The sequence below is a fragment of the Petromyzon marinus genome, chromosome 6 (genome assembly GCF_048934315.1).
Source record: "Petromyzon marinus isolate PM22_M1 ecotype Great Lakes invasive population chromosome 6, UKy_Petmar_22M1.pri1.0, whole genome shotgun sequence".
NCBI classification, from domain to species: Eukaryota; Metazoa; Chordata; class Hyperoartia; order Petromyzontiformes; family Petromyzontidae; genus Petromyzon; species Petromyzon marinus.
The window spans coordinates 4,980,197-5,001,872 of record NC_133672.1 but is presented as its reverse complement, the minus strand read 5'-3'; the positions used below and the strand labels follow the sequence as shown (position 1 = coordinate 5,001,872).

The 21,676-nt window shown below is 52.5% G+C and overlaps 1 protein-coding gene across 1 annotated transcript; it reads right to left on the bottom strand.

The window, feature by feature from the left end:
* Positions 1-3,595: 3,595 nt before the first annotated feature.
* On the bottom strand, positions 3,596-19,993 carry POLR1B (RNA polymerase I subunit B). Its single transcript, XM_076064534.1, has 18 exons — positions 19,760-19,993; positions 16,855-17,022; positions 16,038-16,184; positions 15,313-15,445; positions 14,186-14,322; positions 13,819-14,042; positions 13,233-13,404; positions 11,974-12,148; positions 11,190-11,471; positions 10,754-10,887; positions 10,097-10,267; positions 9,200-9,356; positions 7,700-7,896; positions 7,126-7,385; positions 5,643-5,998; positions 4,934-5,115; positions 4,003-4,374; positions 3,596-3,719 (listed from the first exon to the last, which is right to left on the bottom strand). Exons 1-18 carry the CDS (start codon positions 19,937-19,939, stop codon positions 3,690-3,692), a joined length of 3,477 nt encoding a protein of 1,158 aa, XP_075920649.1. The 5' UTR covers positions 19,940-19,993; the 3' UTR covers positions 3,596-3,689.
* Between the last annotated feature and the right edge of the window lie 1,683 nt (positions 19,994-21,676).

The following is a 21,676-nucleotide window of genomic DNA, read 5'->3' as shown; positions in this document are numbered from 1 at the left end:
ACTCCACCTCTCTCTAGAGTAGACTCCACCACTCTAAAGTACACTCCACCACTCTAAAGTACACTCCACCACTCTAGAGCACACTTCACCACTCTCTAGAGTACACTCCACCTCTTTCTAGAGTACACTCCACCTCTCTCTAGAGCACACTCCATCACTCTCTAGAGTACACTCCACCTCTCTCTAGAGTACACTCCACCACTCTCTAGAGTTTACTCCACCACTCTCTAGAGTACACTCCACCTCTCTCTAGAGTACACTCCACCACTCTCTAGAGTACACTCCACCTCTCTCTAGAGTACACTCCACCACTCTCTAGAGTACACTCCACCACTCTCTAGAGTACACTCCACCACTCTCTAGAGTACACTCCACCACTCTCTAGAGTACACTCCACCTCTCTCTAGAGTAGACTCCACCACTCTAAAGTACACTCCACCACTCTAAAGTACACTCCACCACTCTAGAGCACACTTCACCACTCTCTAGAGTACACTCCACCACTCTCTAGAGTACACTCCACCTCTCTAGAGTAGACTCCACCTCTCTCGAGTACACTCCACCACTCTAGAGTACACTCCACCACTCTCTAGAGTACACTCCACCACTCTCTAGAGTACACTCCACCACTCTCTAGAGTACACTCCACCTCTCTAGAGTAGACTCCACCTCTCTCGAGTACACTCCACCACTCTAGAGTACACTCCACCACTCTCTAGAGTACACTCCACCACTCTCTAGAGTACACTCCACCTCTTTCTAGAGTACACTCCACCTCTTTCTAGAGTACACTCCACCTCTCTCTAGAGTATACTCCATCACTCTCTAGAGTACACTCCACCTCTCTCTAGAGTACACTCCACCACTCTCTAGAGTACACTCCACCACTCTCTAGAGTTTACTCCACCACTCTCTAGAGTACACTCCACCTCTCTCTAGAGTACACCCCACCACTCTCTAGAGTACACTCCACCACTCTAGAGTACACTCCACCACTCTCTAGAGTACACTCCACCACTCTCTCGAGTACACTCCACCTTTCTTGAGTACACTCCACCACTCTAGAGTACACTCCACCACTCTCTAGAGTACACTCCGCCACTCTCTAGAGTACACTCCACCTCTTTCTAGAGTACACTCCACCTCTTTCTAGAGTACACTCCACCTCTCTCTAGAGTACACTCCATCACTCTCTAGAGTACACTCCACCTCTCTCCAGAGTACACTCCACCACTCTCTAGAGTACACTCCACCACTCTCAAGAGTACACTCCACCACTCTCTAGAGTACACTCCACCACTCTCTAGAGTACACTCCACCTCTCTCTAGAGTAGACTCCACCACTCTAAAGTACACTCCACCACTCTAAAGTACACTCCACCACTCTAGAGCACACTTCACCACTCTCTAGAGTACACTCCACCTCTTTCTAGAGTACACTCCACCTCTCTCTAGAGCACACTCCATCACTCTCTAGAGTACACTCCACCTCTCTCTAGAGTACACTCCACCACTCTCTAGAGTTTACTCCACCACTCTCTAGAGTACACTCCACCTCTCTCTAGAGTACACTCCACCACTCTCTAGAGTACACTCCACCTCTCTCTAGAGTACACTCCACCACTCTCTAGAGTACACTCCACCACTCTCTAGAGTACACTCCACCACTCTCTAGAGTACACTCCACCACTCTCTAGAGTACACTCCACCTCTCTCTAGAGTAGACTCCACCACTCTAAAGTACACTCCACCACTCTAAAGTACACTCCACCACTCTAGAGCACACTTCACCACTCTCTAGAGTACACTCCACCACTCTAGAGTACACTCCACCTCTCTAGAGTAGACTCCACCTCTCTCGAGTACACTCCACCACTCTAGAGTACACTCCACCACTCTCTAGAGTACACTCCACCACTCTCTAGAGTACACTCCACCACTCTCTAGAGTACACTCCACCTCTCTAGAGTAGACTCCACCTCTCTCGAGTACACTCCACCACTCTAGAGTACACTCCACCACTCTCTAGAGTACACTCCACCACTCTCTAGAGTACACTCCACCTCTTTCTAGAGTACACTCCACCTCTTTCTAGAGTACACTCCACCTCTCTCTAGAGTACACTCCATCACTCTCTAGAGTACACTCCACCTCTCTCTAGAGTACACTCCACCACTCTCTAGAGTACACTCCACCACTCTCTAGAGTTTACTCCACCACTCTCTAGAGTACACTCCACCTCTCTCTAGAGTACACCCCACCACTCTCTAGAGTACACTCCACCACTCTCTAGAGTTTACTCCATCACTCTCTAGAGTACACTCCACCTCTCTCTAGAGTACACTCCACCACTCTCTAGAGTACACTCCACCTCTCTCTAGAGTACACTCCACCACTCTCTAGAGTACACTCCACCACTCTCTAGAGTGTACTATATCTAGGTGCTGTTGAGGGCCATTGCCCAAAACGCCGCCTATTACATACTCTTCCTTTCTCCGAGACATACATAAACTGTATATACATTTGCCTTCCCATTGACTAATTCTGCACCATCGGCAGAGCTGGCGAATCACCAAAGCCCCCAGCCGCCGCCCCGTGTCACACTCAACTCTTCTCTCACGTTGCCGCAGGGAGCCGACAGTCACTCTCTCGCTCGCACACACAAAGTCTCCTTCCTTCTTGGTGTCGGAGGGAACACGTCACGCCCCGGGACACCGCTCCCCGCCGACCCGTCTGGGCCTGGCGCCCTGCACGGCACCAACCACCACCCCCCCTCCCCCGGTCTGCCAAGTTCCAATGCCGGCTCCATCGTGGCTTCAGTGTCGCCAGAATAAATAAAAAAAACCCCAAAATAACCTCAACTCCCGTGGCTTTCTCATCCCCCCCGCCACCCCCACTAGCGCCGTAGTGGGTGTGCAGGTTAACGGAATACCTGCGTTAGCGTTCCGATAGGTAGTTCGTCTTCATTTGGTTTCAAGGGAAGGCTTCCGTTGCCGATGACGCGCTTTTAGTTAACCCCGAAAGTCACACCGAGCCCAAATACTCTTTTTTCAGGAGGGTCCTGCTACGTTGATATGTTTGGCAACGCCAAAAGTACGTTCTTGTACATATGGGGAGAAACGGGAGAACCTGGAGGATACGCATGCAGGACTGAGGAAGTGGATGGGCCTATCAGAGAAATGGTGCCCAAGTGAGGTATAAAACAGAGGTCGTTCTGAGTCGCAAGTGTTACCACGGTCACCCTGATGAGACACTGAATGTCTAAACCTTGCCATAGCTTGTTACACAAATGCTGCTGGAAAAAAAAAAACTCCCAGAAGGCCGTGGTTGATGGGATGTGTAAAAAAAAACTCCCAGAAGGCCGTGGTTGATGGGATGTGTAAAAAAACTCGATTTTTTTTGTACGTAGGACAAAATTGCATACATTTTATTTTGACATCGCGTTTGCAGCACACAGGTCCACTGTTCAACACCAGTGGTAGCTATGGGCGCTCTGTTCAGCGCCCTAAACCTGACCCACCGGGCCACCAGACATTGTTGGAAGAGGAATATAACCAGGCAGTGTTGTTTTTATTAAAAAAGTCTGGGACACGGCTTATTTGACGATAACGTTTATTCACAATCACACGAGGAAATGTATGGAATTTTTTTTTACAAGAAATATGGCGTTAAAATAATAATTCTGTGGCTTACCCAGCCATCTGGACTCCTGGCCCAGCCTGCACACAAAAACAAAAAAAACCTCAAAAACTGCTGGGGCAAGTGCTGTTAGCGAGCACCTATTGAGTTCTGTGTCGTCAAACCCAACTAAACTGTCTCACCAGTAACGTTGCCAAATCGCACCAATTATTCGGGACTCGTTCACATATTCGCCACTGATGTTGGTCATGAGCGGAAAGTGTAAGCGCAAACACGCTAACCACCGCACCTCCGCTCCTCCAAACCGACACGCACACGCACACACACACACGCGCACGCGCGCACGAGGCAGCTTCACTTGACCTGCAGCTTCACTTTGATGTTCATAGAGGCAAGCTCGGCCACGAAGTAGCGCAGCACGAAGGGCATCGTCACGACGCACACGTCGTCCGCGCTCTTGCAAACGACGCACGCCCAGGCGCGGCGACCGCTGCGGGTGTGCGCCCAGTCGGGCGGCGGCCGCTCCAGCGTGGGCGACAGCAGCGAGCCGCAGCGCGTGCACACGCGCGCCTCGCAGCGGTCCGAGCACGCCACCAGGCGGTCGTGCAGCAGGAACGAGGTGCCGTGCGCCAGCAGCGCGTCGCGCTCCATCTCGCCGAAGCGCACGCCGCCCTGTACGTTGCGCCCGCCCACCGGCTGGCAGGTGAGGCGGTCGCGCGCTCCCGTCGTTCGCACCTGTTGGGGGGTGGAACGCGGGCGGGGGCGGGTGGTGGGGGCGGCGGTGGGGGCGGGGGGGCGGTCGAGATGAGGTTTTGATGTCATTCGGAGATTTGAAACGAATGCGCAACTGTTCGTGAAAATCAGGGCCGCGTGCGACGGCTATCAACGCACGGGGAAAAAGACGGTGGGATGGAAATAAACAGACGGAGGGTGGAGAGCCGGATGAAGAGACGAACAATTCTAGATTTAAAGCTTTCGTGACTGCTAGGATCCATACTCTTTGGTTCTATTGGGTAAAGTCACGTAGGTGAAAATAAAATAACAAAAAATCACGACGTTTCGGCCACAACACAGTCTCGTCCCTTCACCTGATGAAGGCCGCTTGTGTTGTGGCCGAAACGTCGTGATTTTTTGTTATTTTATTTTCACCTACGTGACTTTACCCAATAGAACCAATGAGTAAGAGATGAACAGTCACGTGGACAGATGGGACGGACAGACAGGTGAGAGAAGGCTCTCTCCCCGCAAGTCCCGCACGTTCCGAGTGCGCGGCCTCAGGCTGGCCCTGCTTCACCTGGAACTTGTCGGACACCATGTGGCGCAGGCGCTGGTAGTAGACGATGCCGATGAAGATGTCGGCGTCGAGCTCCAGGCCGCTGATGCCGCTGTACAGGCGCTCCGTGCCCAGGTGGCTGTAGCCCGCGGCACTCAGCAGCTTGCCAAAATACTCCACCGCCGTCAGCTTCTTACCCTCGTCTGCGGACGGGCGCGCGCACACAAACCCGTACAGCCCGAACAGACGTTTGGGGCAACCACTATTAGAGAGCAACTATGAAGGCTGGAACGGTGCACGAGTGGTGTGGCCGGAACCAACCCCCCGTCGCCGGGTTCACAGCGCAATCGCCGAGTTACCGCTCGCCACGAACAAAGACACAACATGCGCGCACGTGCACACGAACACATGCACACAAACACAAAACAAACACACACACGCATGCATTAACTCAAACCCAGATTACTCACAGGTGGATTCAAACCCAGGATCTTAGCGATGCCAGCTCAAAGCGCTTACCTCTAAACCACCCGGCCACCTTCCACAACCACCACCGCCAAAACCACTACCGCCACAACTACAACAGCCACCGCCACTACCACTGCCACCATCGCAATAACTGCCACCACCAACACCACCTCTAAAACCACCCGAACTGCCATCACCACCGCAACCATCACTACCACTTCCACCGCCACTACCACCGCCACTACCACGGCCAGCGCCGTACCTCCGTCGGTCGAGCTCCTCTCCGAGAAGGTGAACGGCGTGGCGTCGTGACACAGGCCGTGCATGGCGGCCGACTTGCCGGCCATGCTCTCGATCAGCATGCCGATGGTCATGCGCGACGGGAACCCGTGCGGGTTGAACAGGATGTCGGGCGTCATGCCGCCCTCGCTGAATGGCATATCCTCGGTGCGCCACAGCCGGCTCAAGATGCCCTTCTGGCCGTGGCGGCTGGCGAACTTGTCGCCGATCGTGGGGTTGCGGGGAATGCGCATCGTGATGCACGCCCGATAGAAGCGGCCCGTGCCGCTGTCGTTGCCGCACGCCTTCACGTTGTCCACGACCGCGTCCTCCTTGCCCCTGGGGGACGAGTCGTCTTGTGAATGTGCAGTCGAATTTTGGGGTTTAGGCCGCCTAACGATCCGACCTGATTGTTGCGGCAACCAAGGTTCTCCCCCCTGCCTGGCGTGGCCAAAGAAATGTAATTGTCACTACGCACAAGCGTTTCACACGGCCAATTGTCGTCTTGTTTCAGCTCGCCGGTGACTTGAAGTGCAATTCTCACAGCCAAATGTATCAATTACGACTCAAGCTACATATCAAGTCGTAATTTGTCAGCCCGACACTTCAGACCAAGAGGACATTTTGAAGAAGAGGCGTGCACGACACTAGCCATGGTCACCGGATTCCTAACGCAGCATGCGGACCACTGCACCACCACTCCACCCCACCGATGTGTGAATCGCGAGCCTAAGAATCGTGCCTGTAAGACCGCCCAGTGTTTCTTGCATGTAAAGCGCGAGTTTTAACTTAACAAAAAATATATTTTCCCCCATTTGCATCCCAACGGTGCGTTTGCCTTCATGTCATGAGATAAATAATACATTTGGATATCTCACGCAGCAGTGCAATCTCGTGTCAGATAAGGGTCCATGGAAGAAGACGTAGCAGAACTACTTGCGAGATCCCTTCCAGGGAACTTTCCTCCACACAGTAGGTGGCAGCATTTTCCCACTCCCTCCGCCACCAAGAGGAGTGTTTGTCCCATGACATAGCCACCCTCCTCCCGTGCCCCCCATCCCGATTTCAACCCCCCCCCACCCCATATCTACGTCACCCGGGACCCTCCGGCCCATAGGCGCCCGTTGCAGTTGCACCGTCCGCACACTCGACAGTTACGCTGGCTGCCCGTCTCCACCACTGCCCCACCCCCACTGCCATCAGAATAAAAATCTTTATTCATACTGGAGGAATCCGATGAGCTATGAAGCTCTTTTTCACAGATGTCCAGTATGGGCAAGTCAGCAAGTTACAACAAATAATACAAAAACACGATGGGAGTGCAAAATAGAGAAAATGTCACGAAATGTTAATAAGTAATTCGATCTTTCATTATGTAAGTCCGACTTATCAAGCTTGGGCAAGGCATCAAAAACAACAACAAAAGAGTCCCCCCCCCCCCCCCCCCCTTGCGACCGCTCACTCACTTGTAGGCGATGACGGTCGCCTCGCCAGTGGCGAGGTTCACGTAGGAGTAGAAGGGCTCCCCGTAGCGCAGCCACGAGCCGATCGAGGGAAGGCCATCGGCGTCGAGCCTGGCGGCGCCGGGTCGCGCGTCGTCGCCGGCCTTGAAGCCGAACACGAGCTCGTCGCGGCCCTCGCGCACGCACTTGGTGAGATCCACGAGCTCCGTCTTGTAGATGCTGCCGTGCGCGAAGCCGCGCTCCCACGACGACTTGTTCACGATCTGTTTTGCGTGCCGAGAAAGAGACCTTCGGAAACCGCGCCTCGCGTTGATCACGTGCAGGTTGCATTTTGCCACAGCCCGTGCAACGCATTGTGAATGTACAAAGTCTACGCGTGGAATAAAAGCCTCTCCGTGACGCTTCGTGACTTTCCATTGGAGAGCTCAGCAACAGAGGAGAGCACGAGCGGGCGAGTGGTGCCGTGCTCGCACGCGCACGAGCCGTGCACGCACATCAGCCGTGCACGCACGTCAGCCGTGCACGCGCACAAGTGGGCGAGAGGGGACGGCCTGTAAAGCAACGTGCGCAAATGTACCATGGCGTCCTCCATGTCGTATCCCGTGTAGGAGATGACTGCCACCACGGCGTTGGTGCCCGCGGGATAAGTGTCCATGGCATAGTGGTCGTACATGTACGGCCGCACCAGGGGGCTCTGTGGCGTCTGCAGCCGGTACAGCTTGTTGTCAGAGCGGTCGCGGAAGTTGTGCAGCGGGGTCCCCATCGTCTGCTTGCCTGCACGCGGAGGGGAGGGGAGGAGAGGTGCGTGTGGGAAGGATCGAGCGAGCCGCATAAACGGATACCGCTTGCGCATGGCTTCGTAAAGAACAACTCGGAAGATCTGTATCCGAGTTTGGTAGGCAGGCGACGGCTACGGGTGAGGCCGAGTAAATTTCTGATGCTGCTGCGCCTCCGTTGAATTTCAGTGGTTTACACTGCGCTGTACAGTTGGGTCAGGGCCTCTACAGTCACATTCCGGGCTTGAATTTCTACTGATGAAGGCGGTGACCGGATCTGGCGTCGTGGGTCGTGCAGATCCGATATCATCACGTGTTCCAGTGATTTCGGGGAAGGTTGCCACCAGATAACAGCGAGTAGGTCAGAGCGATATCACGATACCTAAATGTTGTACCATTCTATCCTTTATTTAACCAAGACATGGAATAAACCTTATTGAAACATTAAATCATTGTCTCTCATGCAAAGGTTATCTGGGATTAAATCAGAGGGTATCCTCATGGTCACCACTGACTGTCAAGTACTTGTGGGTATAACGGTAGGTCCGTCAGCAGAAAGCCAAGTAGATTCAAGTCAACCTCGTAGGTAGGTAGTAGGGGCATAGGTGTGTGGGTAGTCAGGTCTGTAGGTAACAGAAGCTTACTTATGTGGGTACACCGATGAGTGTGGATAGTTTGCTAGGTATGTAGGTAGGTCAGTAGATAGGCAGATGTAAAACTTACGGTGAAGTAGGTAGATAAGTGGGAGGGGGGTTGGGTAGGCAAGTAGGTCTGTAGGCACTAGAAGTAATTCCTGTGGATTGTGGGTAGGCATGTTTGCAGGCAGGTAGATATGTAGCTCGTTAGATAAGCAAATAGGCAGGTAGGTAAGTTGGCTGTTAGCTGGGTAGTGAGATTGGTAGGTACGCAGGCAAATAGGCTGGCAGGTGTGTAGTTAGATAAGTCGATAGCTAGATAGGTTAGTTAATATTGGGTAAAGTAGTTTACAGGTAGGTTGGTAGTTTGGTAGGTAGGCAGTAAGGGAATTAGGCAGGTAGGCAGGCAAGTCCCCTGGAAGATAGGTTGTTAGCTAGTTTGATACTATTTTAGGCAGGAGCAAGGTAGTTCGGTAGGCAGGCACGCATGTCGGCAAATAGGTGGGTAGGTAGGCAGGATGGTAATATGAAGGCTGGCAAATAGATGAGCAGATAGGAAGGTAGTTAGTTAGGTAGTTTGGTAAGTGGGCAGGCAGGCAATCAGGCGGCTAGGCAGGGGCAGGCGTTTATTAGGGGTAGGCAGCAGCGAGGCAGGCAGACGCTCACCCATCTGACACTGGTACATGTTGCGGGGGCTCTGGTTGTGGTCCGAGTAGGGGATGAAGTTGGCCACCACGCTCAGCATGCTGTGTGGGAACAGCTCCTGGTGCGTGGTCACCCCCTTCACGATCTCGTTCTCACGGATCGCGATGTCCATGTAAATCTGCGGGGCGGGGGGCGAGAGAGATGATGTGGCGATACCGGAACACAAAGATCTCCTGTATAGCTTACATGGGCAATTAGGACAACAGCTCCATCCCATGTCACTCATGGTGGTCGTTTGACCACACTTCACCACAGTGGTCAGTGCGGGCTGGTAAATGTTTGGTTGCGCAGTGTTAACTCTTAGCCCACGGCAAGAAGGGCCTGGGTTCGATTCCCAACTTGGGTGCCTTTCTGTGTGGAGTTTGCATGTTCTCCCCCTATTTTGTATAGGGTGTTTCCGGTTTCTTCCAATCGCTAAAAACACACAATGTCGGCCAAAAATATCCCAATGCAGGACCCTCCTGGATGGAGTCTTCAGACTCAATGTGGCTTACATTATTTAGAACATTTGGCTGCTATACATTTACATATGATAAGCCACGTCGTTGAGCTTTCATTTGTCGCCAGGTTGATTCTGAAAAAGAAGCTAATAGGTCAGTGGGCATTACCTGGTAAAATAAACTAGTTTAGTTTTATTTGCATATTTATTTTAAGTGATTTGCTTACCTTTCCTATACTTTGAACTCCTATCGTGTTTTTGTAGTGTTCTGACCCGCCCCTCTACTGGACATCTGTGAAAAAGAATCTTTATAGGCCACCGGATTTCTCCAGCATAAATAAATATTCCGATTCCGAGTAAGTCACTACAGAGACGTACGCACCAGACCGGCGACGCGGTGGCGAGCGCTACCAACCCACCTGCTCGAAGGTGCCTATGAGCTCCTCGGTGCCGAGTGCCAGGTTGCGGACGGGGCGGATGAGGCGCCCCGCGCCCGTGAACACGTAGAGCGCTGGGTAGAGGCTGGCGCAGGTCGTCTTGGGCACCAGCACCACCTCGGTCCACGGCGGCACCCGCTTCTCCTTGCGCGCCTGCGGCACAGAACACGCGGACGCCAGGGGGTGGAGGTGGAGCGGGGCGGGCGAAGAAGGCGGTGGTTGAGGTTGTGGAGGTGGTGGTGGTGCTTGAGGTGTTGGTGGACGTGGAAAATCGTGACATGGAGAGAATAAGGAAACCACAAAGAGCACATGGTCACAACTAATTCACCTCCTCTCCAAACAAGAGCACAGGGAATTAGGATTAGACGTTTCTAACATATCCTCATCAACGTTCCAACCACACTCAATTAACAAAGCCCCCCATGTAGCTCTTTGGGACAAAATTACTGCGAGTGAGCCACTATTAAAAGGGGTGGCCACAGTGCGTGGCTCGGGATGGTGCGGCCAACATTAGCTAAGGAACACCCAAGACCCTTGGAGCCAAACTAAAATGACCCATCGAGGAGAGCCGAGAGGAACAGGAGGAGTCGTGCCACACCAGCCCGCGCCAGCAGCCCCGTCGACGTTGCGATCGCGCACCTTGTACGTGCGCAGCGTGCTGACGATCTCCGGCGCGATCCGGGGGTCGGCCCAGCCCACGAAGGAGCCATCCAGCATCACCGGGTAGCACTCGGAGTAGGGGCAAGCGGGGGTGCCGTCCACCGGCACCACACCTGGGCGGGCACGACGCACACGTCAACACACCAACATACGAATATACCAAAAACATCGGCCACAGAACAACACACTGACATACTAATATACCACCACACTGGTAAGCCGACACACTGACGTTCTACTAATATACTCGATAAGATCCACCAGAATTCCAAATGCAGAAATGTTTTCGATGACATTTTTTGGGGGGCGGATTTTAGGATTTTATGGCCAAAATAATTAAATTAAACGAATAAAATTAGAATAACGGTCACCGTTGAAACACCGTGCACACCGCACCGCCGCGCGGCAATCTCACCGAGCGAGCAGAGCAAGGCAGGCAAGCCACCGGTGGGCATGACGGCCGTCACCACCTGGGCGCCGACCGTCAAGTGGTTGAGGAGGCCGCAGGGCGTCCCGTCGGGCGTGTGCACGGGGCACAAGAAGCCCCACGACTCGGGAAGCAGGCGGCGCACCGTCGTCGTGCGCATACGCGCAAACGCGGCGCCGCGGTGCACGGCGCGGAAGTGCGAGATGTAGCGCGTGAAGTTCAGCTTGTCGGCCACCACCGCCAGACCCGAATCCTGCAACATGCCCAGGCCTGCGGGAACCCACGCACGCACGGACACATGTACAGACGGACGAGACACTGGTAAGAACCCGGAAAGCGCCGATGGATTAGTCTATATCTCTCCCATCCTGCTCTAGCGGGGATGGAATACATTTTTTTTTTAGTTCGAGAAGAACGGGCAACACTGAACCAGTACTACTGTGGGTTCGAACCTGGGTTCTCAAGTGTACCAAGATGATGGTCTCAGCCTGACCAACAATTTCCCGTGAAAAAAATCATTACATTTGAAGTTTCAATAAATTTGGCAAATTCCAGCTCTGATAATTTAAAATATTGGTTTGGTTACTTAATTGGGAAGCCATGTGGCAACATCACTCCCTACTACTCGCAGATTAAGGCCCAACTTCCTGGCCGGTGCTGCATTCACTTTACCCGTTCACCAGTGGAAGTTGGTCACTGTGCGCATTGCAATGGAGGAGCAGTATAAATATGAAGTGATGGTGATGATGGCGACAATGACGAGTGGCGGCACCTGTCTTGGAGGCGAGGTTCCCTGTCGCCAGCAGATACTCGGTGGCGCGGGTGAGGTCTGACACGGAGGTCAGGACCTTGGCAATGGAGTCCATGGTGAGCGGGATGTTGCCGTGGCGCTGCACGCGCTTGTCAAACGAAAACTTGGCGCCCATGAGCCAGCCCTCCATTTTCTCCTGCACACGCGTTGGGGGGTGAGCGTCAAAGGGTGAGTGTCACAGGGTATGGGGGGGCAAATGGTGAGGGTTGAAGGGTGATGGTCAAAGGTTGAAGGGCAAGGGGGTACGCTTGGAAGGGTGAGGGTCAGAGGGTGAGGAGCATGTGATGATGGTCGAAAGGTGAGGGGCAAGGTGAGGGTCACGAGGTGAGGGGCGTGGGGAAATACGAGGGAGAGAGCCAAGGGGTGAGATTTTGAATGTTAATGCTTCAAGTGGCCGAGTGGTGGCTCAGAAGTTACAGCACTAAGCTGACGCTGGGTTTGAATCCATGATGCAGTCACCCATGAGTGCAGTCACCCATGGTTAAACAGCTTCTCAAATGCAGCAAGTTGATGGCCTCAGCCTGGTGACCGAGGAATGAACAACGTAAACCCATCCTGTTTGACTTTTAATCAAATCTCGCAAGCTAAGCAGACGTTCAGCCCGCGCACAAAACAAGCTGTCGAAGGGCTGTGGGGCTAAGCGTTGGGTCAGCAAATTGTCATTGTTGTCCTGCGCAAAATCCACCGTTGTACTGCCCTTCTACACTTCCACATCTACGATCCTTGTCTCCATCAAATTGCACTGAACAGAAGAGTTGAGTTCTATGTAACTAACGATGCTGGTGCAGAAGTTCCCGATGTGTTTTCTGGTTGTACCGCGTGTTGTTTGGCACGATGTCTGATATACATTTCGGAGAGAATCGTCCAGCACGAAGAGCAAAAGGTCGGACGTAATGTAAAAACCGCTTGCCCGTCGAACCGGAAAAAACACGTTGTAGAGAGTTAATAATAATACTTTCATTTCATATAGCGTCATTCATGCTAATAGGATCCCACAACGCTGTACATTATATATAATGACCAAATCCCATATATAGCTACTACCAGCAAATGAAAACCCTACAACCAAGCCAAATAAAAAACGAATTATCGAAAAAAATGGCACCAAAAGAAAAAGCACCAACAAGGAAAAAGCAATCACAACAAATAACATAGTCTAATAAGTCGAATAAACAACGGCTGGTGGTAGTGGTCACTGCGGGGAACTGTGGGGTAGGCACCTTGAGCATCATGAGGTAGAGATGCCCCGAAGTCAAGACCTCCTGCGTTGAGAGGCTGTCGGGGTTCTCCGGCGCACACTCCCCCTTGGCGAAGGCGAAGAGTTTGCGCGTCATCATGCACAGCAGCTGGAACTTCTCTACATTGTTCTTGAGGTGGATGCATATACACTGGCTGGAAATACACAACACAGTCACGGACGAGTGGTAATCCGTCAATCACCGATGGAGTCACTCCCTCTAACCGGCAGGTCAGTCACCTCCGTGTCACTCTTATATAGCTACGAGCAGGATTACTGTTCCCCAGAACTTCACCCACTGATCAATCCACCCATGTTGAGGACTCTGGTCTACCAGAATGGCTGTTTCGTCTAATCCTCAATGTTCAACCACCACCGCCACTGCACGTCACAACACTTCTCTCCCTTTACGAAGTGCTCACAACCCCACTTAAATCAAGAAACATAACGAACCTCGTCGCTATCTCGACAGTGCTGTTAGTTTCTAGTTAATTTGGCCACTGGGAAACGCCACAGGGTCAAAGGTTGGTGAGGGTGGGAGGTGGGGAGAGGAAGGGAAAGAGGCTCACTCGAAGAGGAACTCCGCCACCTCCTCGTCCGTGAGCCACTCGGGCAGGAGAAGCTTGACGCGGAATCGCTCTCCCAGGTAGCGCATCACCTGGGCCTGCGTGAGGCAGCCCTCGTCACCCACGGAGCGCATCATGTACGCCACACAGCTCCGGTAGAACGAGTTCCCCTCCATGCCCTTTGTGAGCTCGCTGAAGATGCGGTAGTCTGTGAAGGACACGAGGCCCTGTCGGAGGTAGAGTTGAAAGGGGGAGGGCGGTGATCGCGGGTGTCCCGACGACTTGTCGGTCAAAATCGGTGCCGGCTCCGCGTTACCGGGCGTCTCGGTGGAATCGTGCATGGGAAGGCGACCGCCACCGCCTCGCTCACCTTGAGCGCGAAGCCGAGCGGCATGAAGAAGAGCTGCTTGCGATAGATGAAATTGAGCATGACGGTGCCGTTGTCCAGGTAGTGCAGATTCATGTTGATGGCCGTGTGCTCCTCGCACACACAGTGAATGGAGAGGCCTGCCCAAATGAAAAAGATCCCCCGTATTTGCCTTAACAGACTTGTGGGGAAAGTGCTGCTAGCGAGCATCTATGAAGGCGGGCATGGCACACAAGGCGGTGGGTGGCCAACACCACACCTGGCAGCCTTTGTCTCATGAATTGTGATGTTTAAACATCGCACCATGTATTCATTTGAGGCCGAATTGGCCTAGAACCGGCTCAGGTAATCGTCACTGGTGTTGCCCATGATCGGGAATCGAACCCGGCTCGCCGAGTTCGTAGTGCAGCACGCTGATCACTGTAATATCGCTCCCCACACATACACAAAAACAAAGATGCCCCAAAGGAACTAAACAGATTTTTGGGGCAAATGATGTTAGCGAGTATCTGTCAAGGAGTACTGTGGCCAGCACCACACATGGCTACCACCTTTGTGTCACAAATTATTTGGTGGTGTGTTAATAGTGGCGCACAACCAGTTTTACAACAATCGTCAATAACACTGCCTTTAAGAAAATATACATTTAATTACGTACAATAGGTGACATTTTAGGCAAAGGTCTTATTTAGGAGGGTTATTTATAATAAGGCTTTTTTCCAGAAATATCATCTTATCTATATTTTTATTTTCAAAGCCACAGAGTTATTGACAAATGTGTTGAGTATTTTTTGCATTTCATGTGCGAATTAAAAACACTACCAGCGACTCATGTAAGGCCAAGTCAACCTATGGGAGGCTCAGGAGGAGCTCAGATCATTTCCGATGTCAGCCATTGGCGCCATGCGCTAAACACTGCCAACAGCACCAAATGCATACACAAACGCAACGCAGTATGGCATGATAACCCAAGGACTGCATTCCTTCACAAAGCCACGCTCGCTGTAAAATAGTAATCGTGATGATGACGGTATTGTTGAGAAAGGAAAGACCGACCATCAGGGTGTCGCCAAGTTGTTCTTGCTTGCCGGCAGTGACGGCGGTGGTGGCGGTGGTTGCGACTAACTCACCGAACTCGGTGTAGCCCGGGCCCCTGCTCTTCCACTTGGGCCGGTTCAAGGCAATAGGGTAGTTCCGCCGTGGCATGATCAGCATGCGCACCACCTTCTCGATGCCGTTGATAATGTAGTAGCCGCCCATTTCCTGTGCGCGGTCCAAAACGCACACCCCCCCCAACCACCCAGATCCCAGTCAATAAATAACGCATTGTTAACACAAGTATTGTTGTGACCGTACGATAAGAGCTGGGCCGATTAGTCAATGAATTTGATTATCGACTGAAAATTGTAATGGACTATTTTTTCTGTGGTTGATTACTGAGACCGGTTTCAAAATCGTAATGCAGATGCTGTCCATATAGCCGTACAGACTGTTGGGGTAAGTACTGTAAGCGAGCACCTAAAAAGGCCAGCAAGGCGTAATATGGGGCAGTGTGGCCAGAATCACACCCAGCTGCCTGTATCCCAAGTACTAATATGTACACTTGGCATTAGGAACGTATTTGAGGCCGAGTCAATCCAGCGAAAGCCTAAGACCAGTTCAAATATTCTCCACCAATCTTAGCTATGTCCAGTAATAGAATTTAAGTTGCTGGATTTACAGCGCAGCGAGCGAATCACTACACTTTCACTCCACACACACGCATGCAGGTACATAAATGGGCAGGTATATTACATCATAACAATAATTATTGTGATTCTGAGTGTTACCATAACTCTTTTGCTGTGCGGCTCACCTCGGCCTCCTCGTGGTGAGCTATGAGCTCGGCGGGCGACATCCCGCGCAGGTTGCAAGTCTTGGACTTCACCATGATGGGCACTTGACCCAGACTCTGCTGGATGATGCCCTGCGGCTCCCCATTCACCGACCAGCTCACATCCGCCTGGCCGGAGGGGGGGGGGGAGTAACAGGAGGGGAGAAGATGAGGACCAGGACGAGGGGAAAGAAGGAGGATGGCGGAGAAGCGCTGGTTATTGCACGCTAGGCAGCGAGAGTGGACCACACACGTACCGTAGTTGGTAGTGCAGAGCCGGCGGTTCACAAGCTCTACAAGGAACACATTTGCCGAGGTTTAAATACCGCAGCCACATTGGCGTCAAGAGCTCTAGCTTCCTTCCCGACGTTGCTTGATGAAACTCAACATACAGAAGTTCGGTTGACATGACCCTGCCCTGATTCACTGCAATTACACTCACTGCTGTTGAACCATTTCCATGTCACTTTTTATCACTACTACCACAACAATTTATCTAATGAACCTCATGCCTTGACACCCTCCAATCTCATCCTGCAAAATGGACCATTTCTTCTCATCAACACTGAAAACAAACATGTGTTCGTTATTATCTGCTTTTATCATCGCCCTCATTTGCTGGTCGTATATAGTTAACCAGCATCTGTGACGCAAAACAGAATTTACATCATTCGTGCACGAGACGCTGTACGACTTCGAGGACGTAACAGGGCTGCTCAAGGGATCGATTGCAATCGGCGAATCCACAGAGCCAACAACATCCCAAGTTCGTGACGCGAGCCGGGTGTGTCGTGATCACCATGAGCTTGCCGCGGTAGGTGGCGCGGCGCGCACGGCACTCGGCGGGGAAGACGCGCATGTCCCGGCACACGGCTGCCTTGCCCACCATGGGCGGAGAGATGGAGGTGTCGGCGAAAGCCAGCGACAGGCGATTGCCATTTACCATGAACTCGATGGGCGGGATGGCCTGGGTGCGAGACAGGGAACAGCGCGATCATCACAACACCATCAATGCTGCCACAACGTCATCATTATCATCAAGGGCGCAATAACTTCATTACAATACCAAAGACACAGCTCCCCCGTATAGCCTTAACAGGGTGTTTGGGGCAAGTGCTGTTAGCCCGCAACTATGAAGGCCGGCACGGCACCCGAGGGGGTGGGTGACCAACACCACGCTCGTCCACCTTAGTCGTCACGCACACCACACACACACATAATGGATGTGTAAAGTTTGGCTAACATGATTAGTGGATTAAGTCAACTGACCGAATAGTGAATTCACAAATTGTAATCGCCTAATTTTGTTGTGCTCAATTGCTCAGTCCCCTTAAAAAATTGCGGAGGGCCATCCAATATCCTGCCATCCGAAGGAGGGAAACCCCCTACAAGCCACACCCAGCACGATGCTGCTCACAATGTCAATGATGTCACCAAGCCCTTCTGATTACCTCACGTAGAGCAGCACACGTGGAAACAGAGGCGATTCCCTCCCCCCACCACTCTTTTCACATCATATGACCGGTCACGTATCTGTACTAATAATTATAATCGGTAGTGGATTACCTATATGAACGGCTAGTCCAGCTCAAGAGAGGAAAGAATAAGCATGGAGTGATTCTGAGCCACGTTGCGATAAATGTAGCAGCTCTCTCGGGGCTGCAGAGATAGGTATATGAAGTAATGCGGTAATTTACAGTCCTTTATCAATGTAGTACGACAGGTGTTAAGACGGCTCACTTACGCTGCTTACATCGTGGGAGGCTGTTTGACCATACTTCACCATGCTGGTTAGTGCGGGTTTGTGAAGGCAGAAATCATAGACGTTGGAGCCAGAAGTATGGTATTGTACAACAATGTCTTTGACTGCACTTTCTTCTGCTGGTAACGTAGATCCTCAACAACACACCGGAATCAGAATTTTTTTTTATTTATACTGGAGGAATCCGATGAGCTATGAAGCTTTATTTTCACAGGTGGACCGGTATGCATGCCGGACGCCCATCCAATAACTTTCCCGTCTCAACTCTGCTCAAGATTCCGAGATCCGTGCCCGGCAACTGAACTCGGCTTGGCCGGGGCTCATACGGCAGTGCGCTAACCGCTGCGCCACCGCTCCTCGCGCAACGCATGAATAAAAAAACGAATTCATTGTCGTGCCTACACACGATTAATAATTACACGATTATTCATTTTTACCGGGTATGCCGCAATAATGCTAAATTACACAGGGAATGGCGTGCTTCATGTTACATTGAGGACAGGGTGCATTAACATCGGCAGCTTTCCGCGGCAGTGTGGAACGTCCACCACACCTGGGTCGTCACCGCCGATTATTATTTTAGTAAGGCCCTCACCGCCGATGAGGTGCCGCTATTATTTTAGTAAGGCCTCACCACCGATAAGGTGCCGCTATTATTTTAGTAAGGCCTCACCACCGCCGATGAGGTGCCGCTATTATTTTAGTAAGGCCTCACCACCGATGAGGTGCCGGTATTATTTTAGTAAGGCCTCACCGCCGATGAGGTGCCGCTATTATTTTAGTAAGGCCTCACCACCGATGAGGTGCCGCTATTATTTTAGTAAGGCCTCACCGCCGATGAGGTGCCGTATTATTTTAGTAAGGCCTCACCGCCGATGAGGTGCCGCTATTATTTTAGTAAGGCCTCACCACCGATGAGGTGCCGCTATTATGTTAGTAAGGCCCTCACCGCCGATGAGGTGCCGCTATTATTTTAGTAAGGCCCTCACCGCCGATGAGGTGCCGCTATTATTTTAGTAAGGTCTCACCACCGATGAGGTTCCGCTATTATTTTAGTAAGGCCCTCACCGCCGATGAGGTGCCACTATTATTTTAGTAAGGCCTCACCGCCGATGAGGTGCCGCTATTATTTTAGTAAGGCCTCACCGCCGATGAGGTGCCGCTATTATTTTAGTAAGGCCTTCACCGCCGATGAGGTGCCGCTATTATTTTAGTAAGGCCTCACCGCCGGTGAGGTGCCGCTATTATTTTAGTAAGGCCTCACCGCCGATGAGGTGCCGCTATTATTTTAGTAAGCCCTCACCACCACCGATGAGGTGCCGCTATTATTTTAGTAAGGCCTCACCACCACCGATGAGGTGCCGCTATTATTTTAGTAAGGCCCTCACCGCCGATGAGGTGCCGCTATTATTTTAGTAAGGCCTCACCACCGCCGATGAGGTGCCGCTATTATTTTAGTAAGGCCCTCACCGCCGATGAGGTGCCGCTATTATTTTAGTAAGGCCTCACCACCGCCGATGAGGTGCCGCTATTATTTTAGTAAGGCCCTCACCGCCGATGAGGTGCCGCTATTATTTTTGTAAGGCCTCACCACCGATGAGGTGCCGCTATTATTTTAGTAAGGCCCTCACCCCCGATGAGGTGCCGCTATTATTTTAGTAAGGCCCTCACCGACGATGAGGTGCCGCTATTATTTTAGTAAGGCCACACCGCCGATGAGGTGCCGCTATTATTTTAGTAAGGCCCTCACCCCCGATGAGGTGTCGCTATTATTTTAGTAAGGCCCTCACCCACGATGAGGTGCCGCTATTATTTTAGTAAGGCCTCACTGCCGATGAGGCTTGCGTGGTTTTTCTGTGGTGGCGATGGGAGGGTTCGTTGGCCCCTCTCAGGCCACCGCCACCACCCCTGGCTAAACCTCCCCACCCACCCCACGCCTCACCTGCACCGCCTGCGAGAGACCCTCGTGCAGGACGTAGTCGAACGACTCGACGTGGGCCTTGACGAGCTCCTGCAGGGCGCGCCTCTGCGCGGCAGGCGGCCGCCCGTAGTCGGGCGCCGTGAGCTCCTTGAGGCACGGAGCGCCGCAGGCAGCCGGCGGCGGCTCGGTGGACGCGGCCATGCCGTGCCGATAGCTCCACGTGCTGCGGAGTGGGGTGTAAAGGGGGTGTGGGGGTGGTGAATGTTGTTGGTGGGGAGGAGGTGAAGTCGTCTGTGGCCATCTTACCTAGGGGCGGGGTGTGGTGGTAGCTCTCTGCCACCCTGTTTGTGTTTTAGTTTCAGGGCCTTCACACCGCACCGGTGGGGGTGGAGAGTCTCCCCGAGTAATATGGCCGCCAGAAGTTCTCGACTGTCGCTCGGCTCATCTGTTGCTGCGTTGGCGGTGGTGCACAAAGACAAAGGTCCCCCGTGTAGCCTTAACAGACTGTAGGGGCAAGTGCTGTTAGCGAGCAGCACCTATGAAGGCCGGAACGGCACACGAGGGGGTTGCGTGGCCAGAACCACGCCCGGCCGCCTTTGTCTCCCCAGTGGAAATGTTTACTACACACCGCACCGGGTACTCATTTGAGGCTGAGTCAACCTAGGGAGAGGCCCAGGACCGGTTCAGATAATCGCGAGCGGGAATCGAACCCGGGTCGTCCAGGTTCATAGCGCAGCGTAGCGCTAACCGCTGCACCACCGCTCCCCAGCCACGCACACACGTGTGGCTGTAAGCATGTGTGCACACACGGCAGGAGACGTTTCGGGCAATGTGCTCGCGAAGGGAGAGCTTTGCGGGGCACGCTTGGGGCTACGTGCGGTGGCGAAAGAAGTTCAGCGCGTTCATCGTTTCGGAGAGAACCAACGGGGAGGATGTTCTGTCGCATTTCCACGTGCGATTTATTCTCCGTTAAGGGGTGTCGAGTCGATGGGGAGAGAGAGCGAGCGAGTTCCGTGTTGTTTCGCTATCCCCAATGAGTGTGCAGAGAATCACGGTTGTTTACTACAACCCCAAGGCGTGTTTGCACGGTCACAATCACACGCCTGCGGCTCGTGTTTCTTTCTCCACCTTCCCATGCGTCTCGGGAGATGAGCGCGTTTTGCCTGCGCTTGATGGCACGAATAAGGCCCACTGAGCGAAACGTCGCTACCTTTTTTTTTAAAGCCAATGTTATTGGACGAAAGTGTGGAGTTATATTTTCGGTTTGTTATTTTGTGCGCCACCGGCAACGCGACAGCAGCAGTATCAACGAATATAATTCGTTACAACTCCCGTAGCACGGGGTCGTGTAGAGGTGGTACTTGTGAAAAAAAAATATTTGAAATCAATCCCAAACTATTCTAAGCAGGATAACAAAATAGATAAAACACCGACTGTGGGTAAAAAAAGCAAAAAGAAAATGTAACAAAAATCGCCCTACGCTTCTGCGTTGAGCAAAAAAAACCGGAAAAGATAAAAGTAGCGATAATAAAAATATGAAACTAAACATTTCGCACTAAACTCAATGCGCTCCTCTCGACTCTCTCTGAGCCGGCGTGCTGGTGACGCGCCCTGCGCATGCGCGGTGCGCGCGGCCGCGAGATATTTAGCAGCCGGGAGTCGCTTCCTGCCCCGAGTTGCGACGGCGAGAGGCCGCGGCGGCCCCGACATAAAACAAAACCCCCAGCGGCCTCTCGACTCTCCGCACTTTCTTGTTGCCGTGTTGTGTGCCAAGGGGTTCGCATTCACCCGCACACGGCGGGGGTCCGGTAGTTTGAGTCTTCTACATCTTTTCGCCATCATCACCACCACCACCACCTCCACCGCTAATCGTCATTATCTTCACCATTGGGCCACCCCAGGACACTCCAAACGGCGCGTGGTGGTCGTACGCGCCCG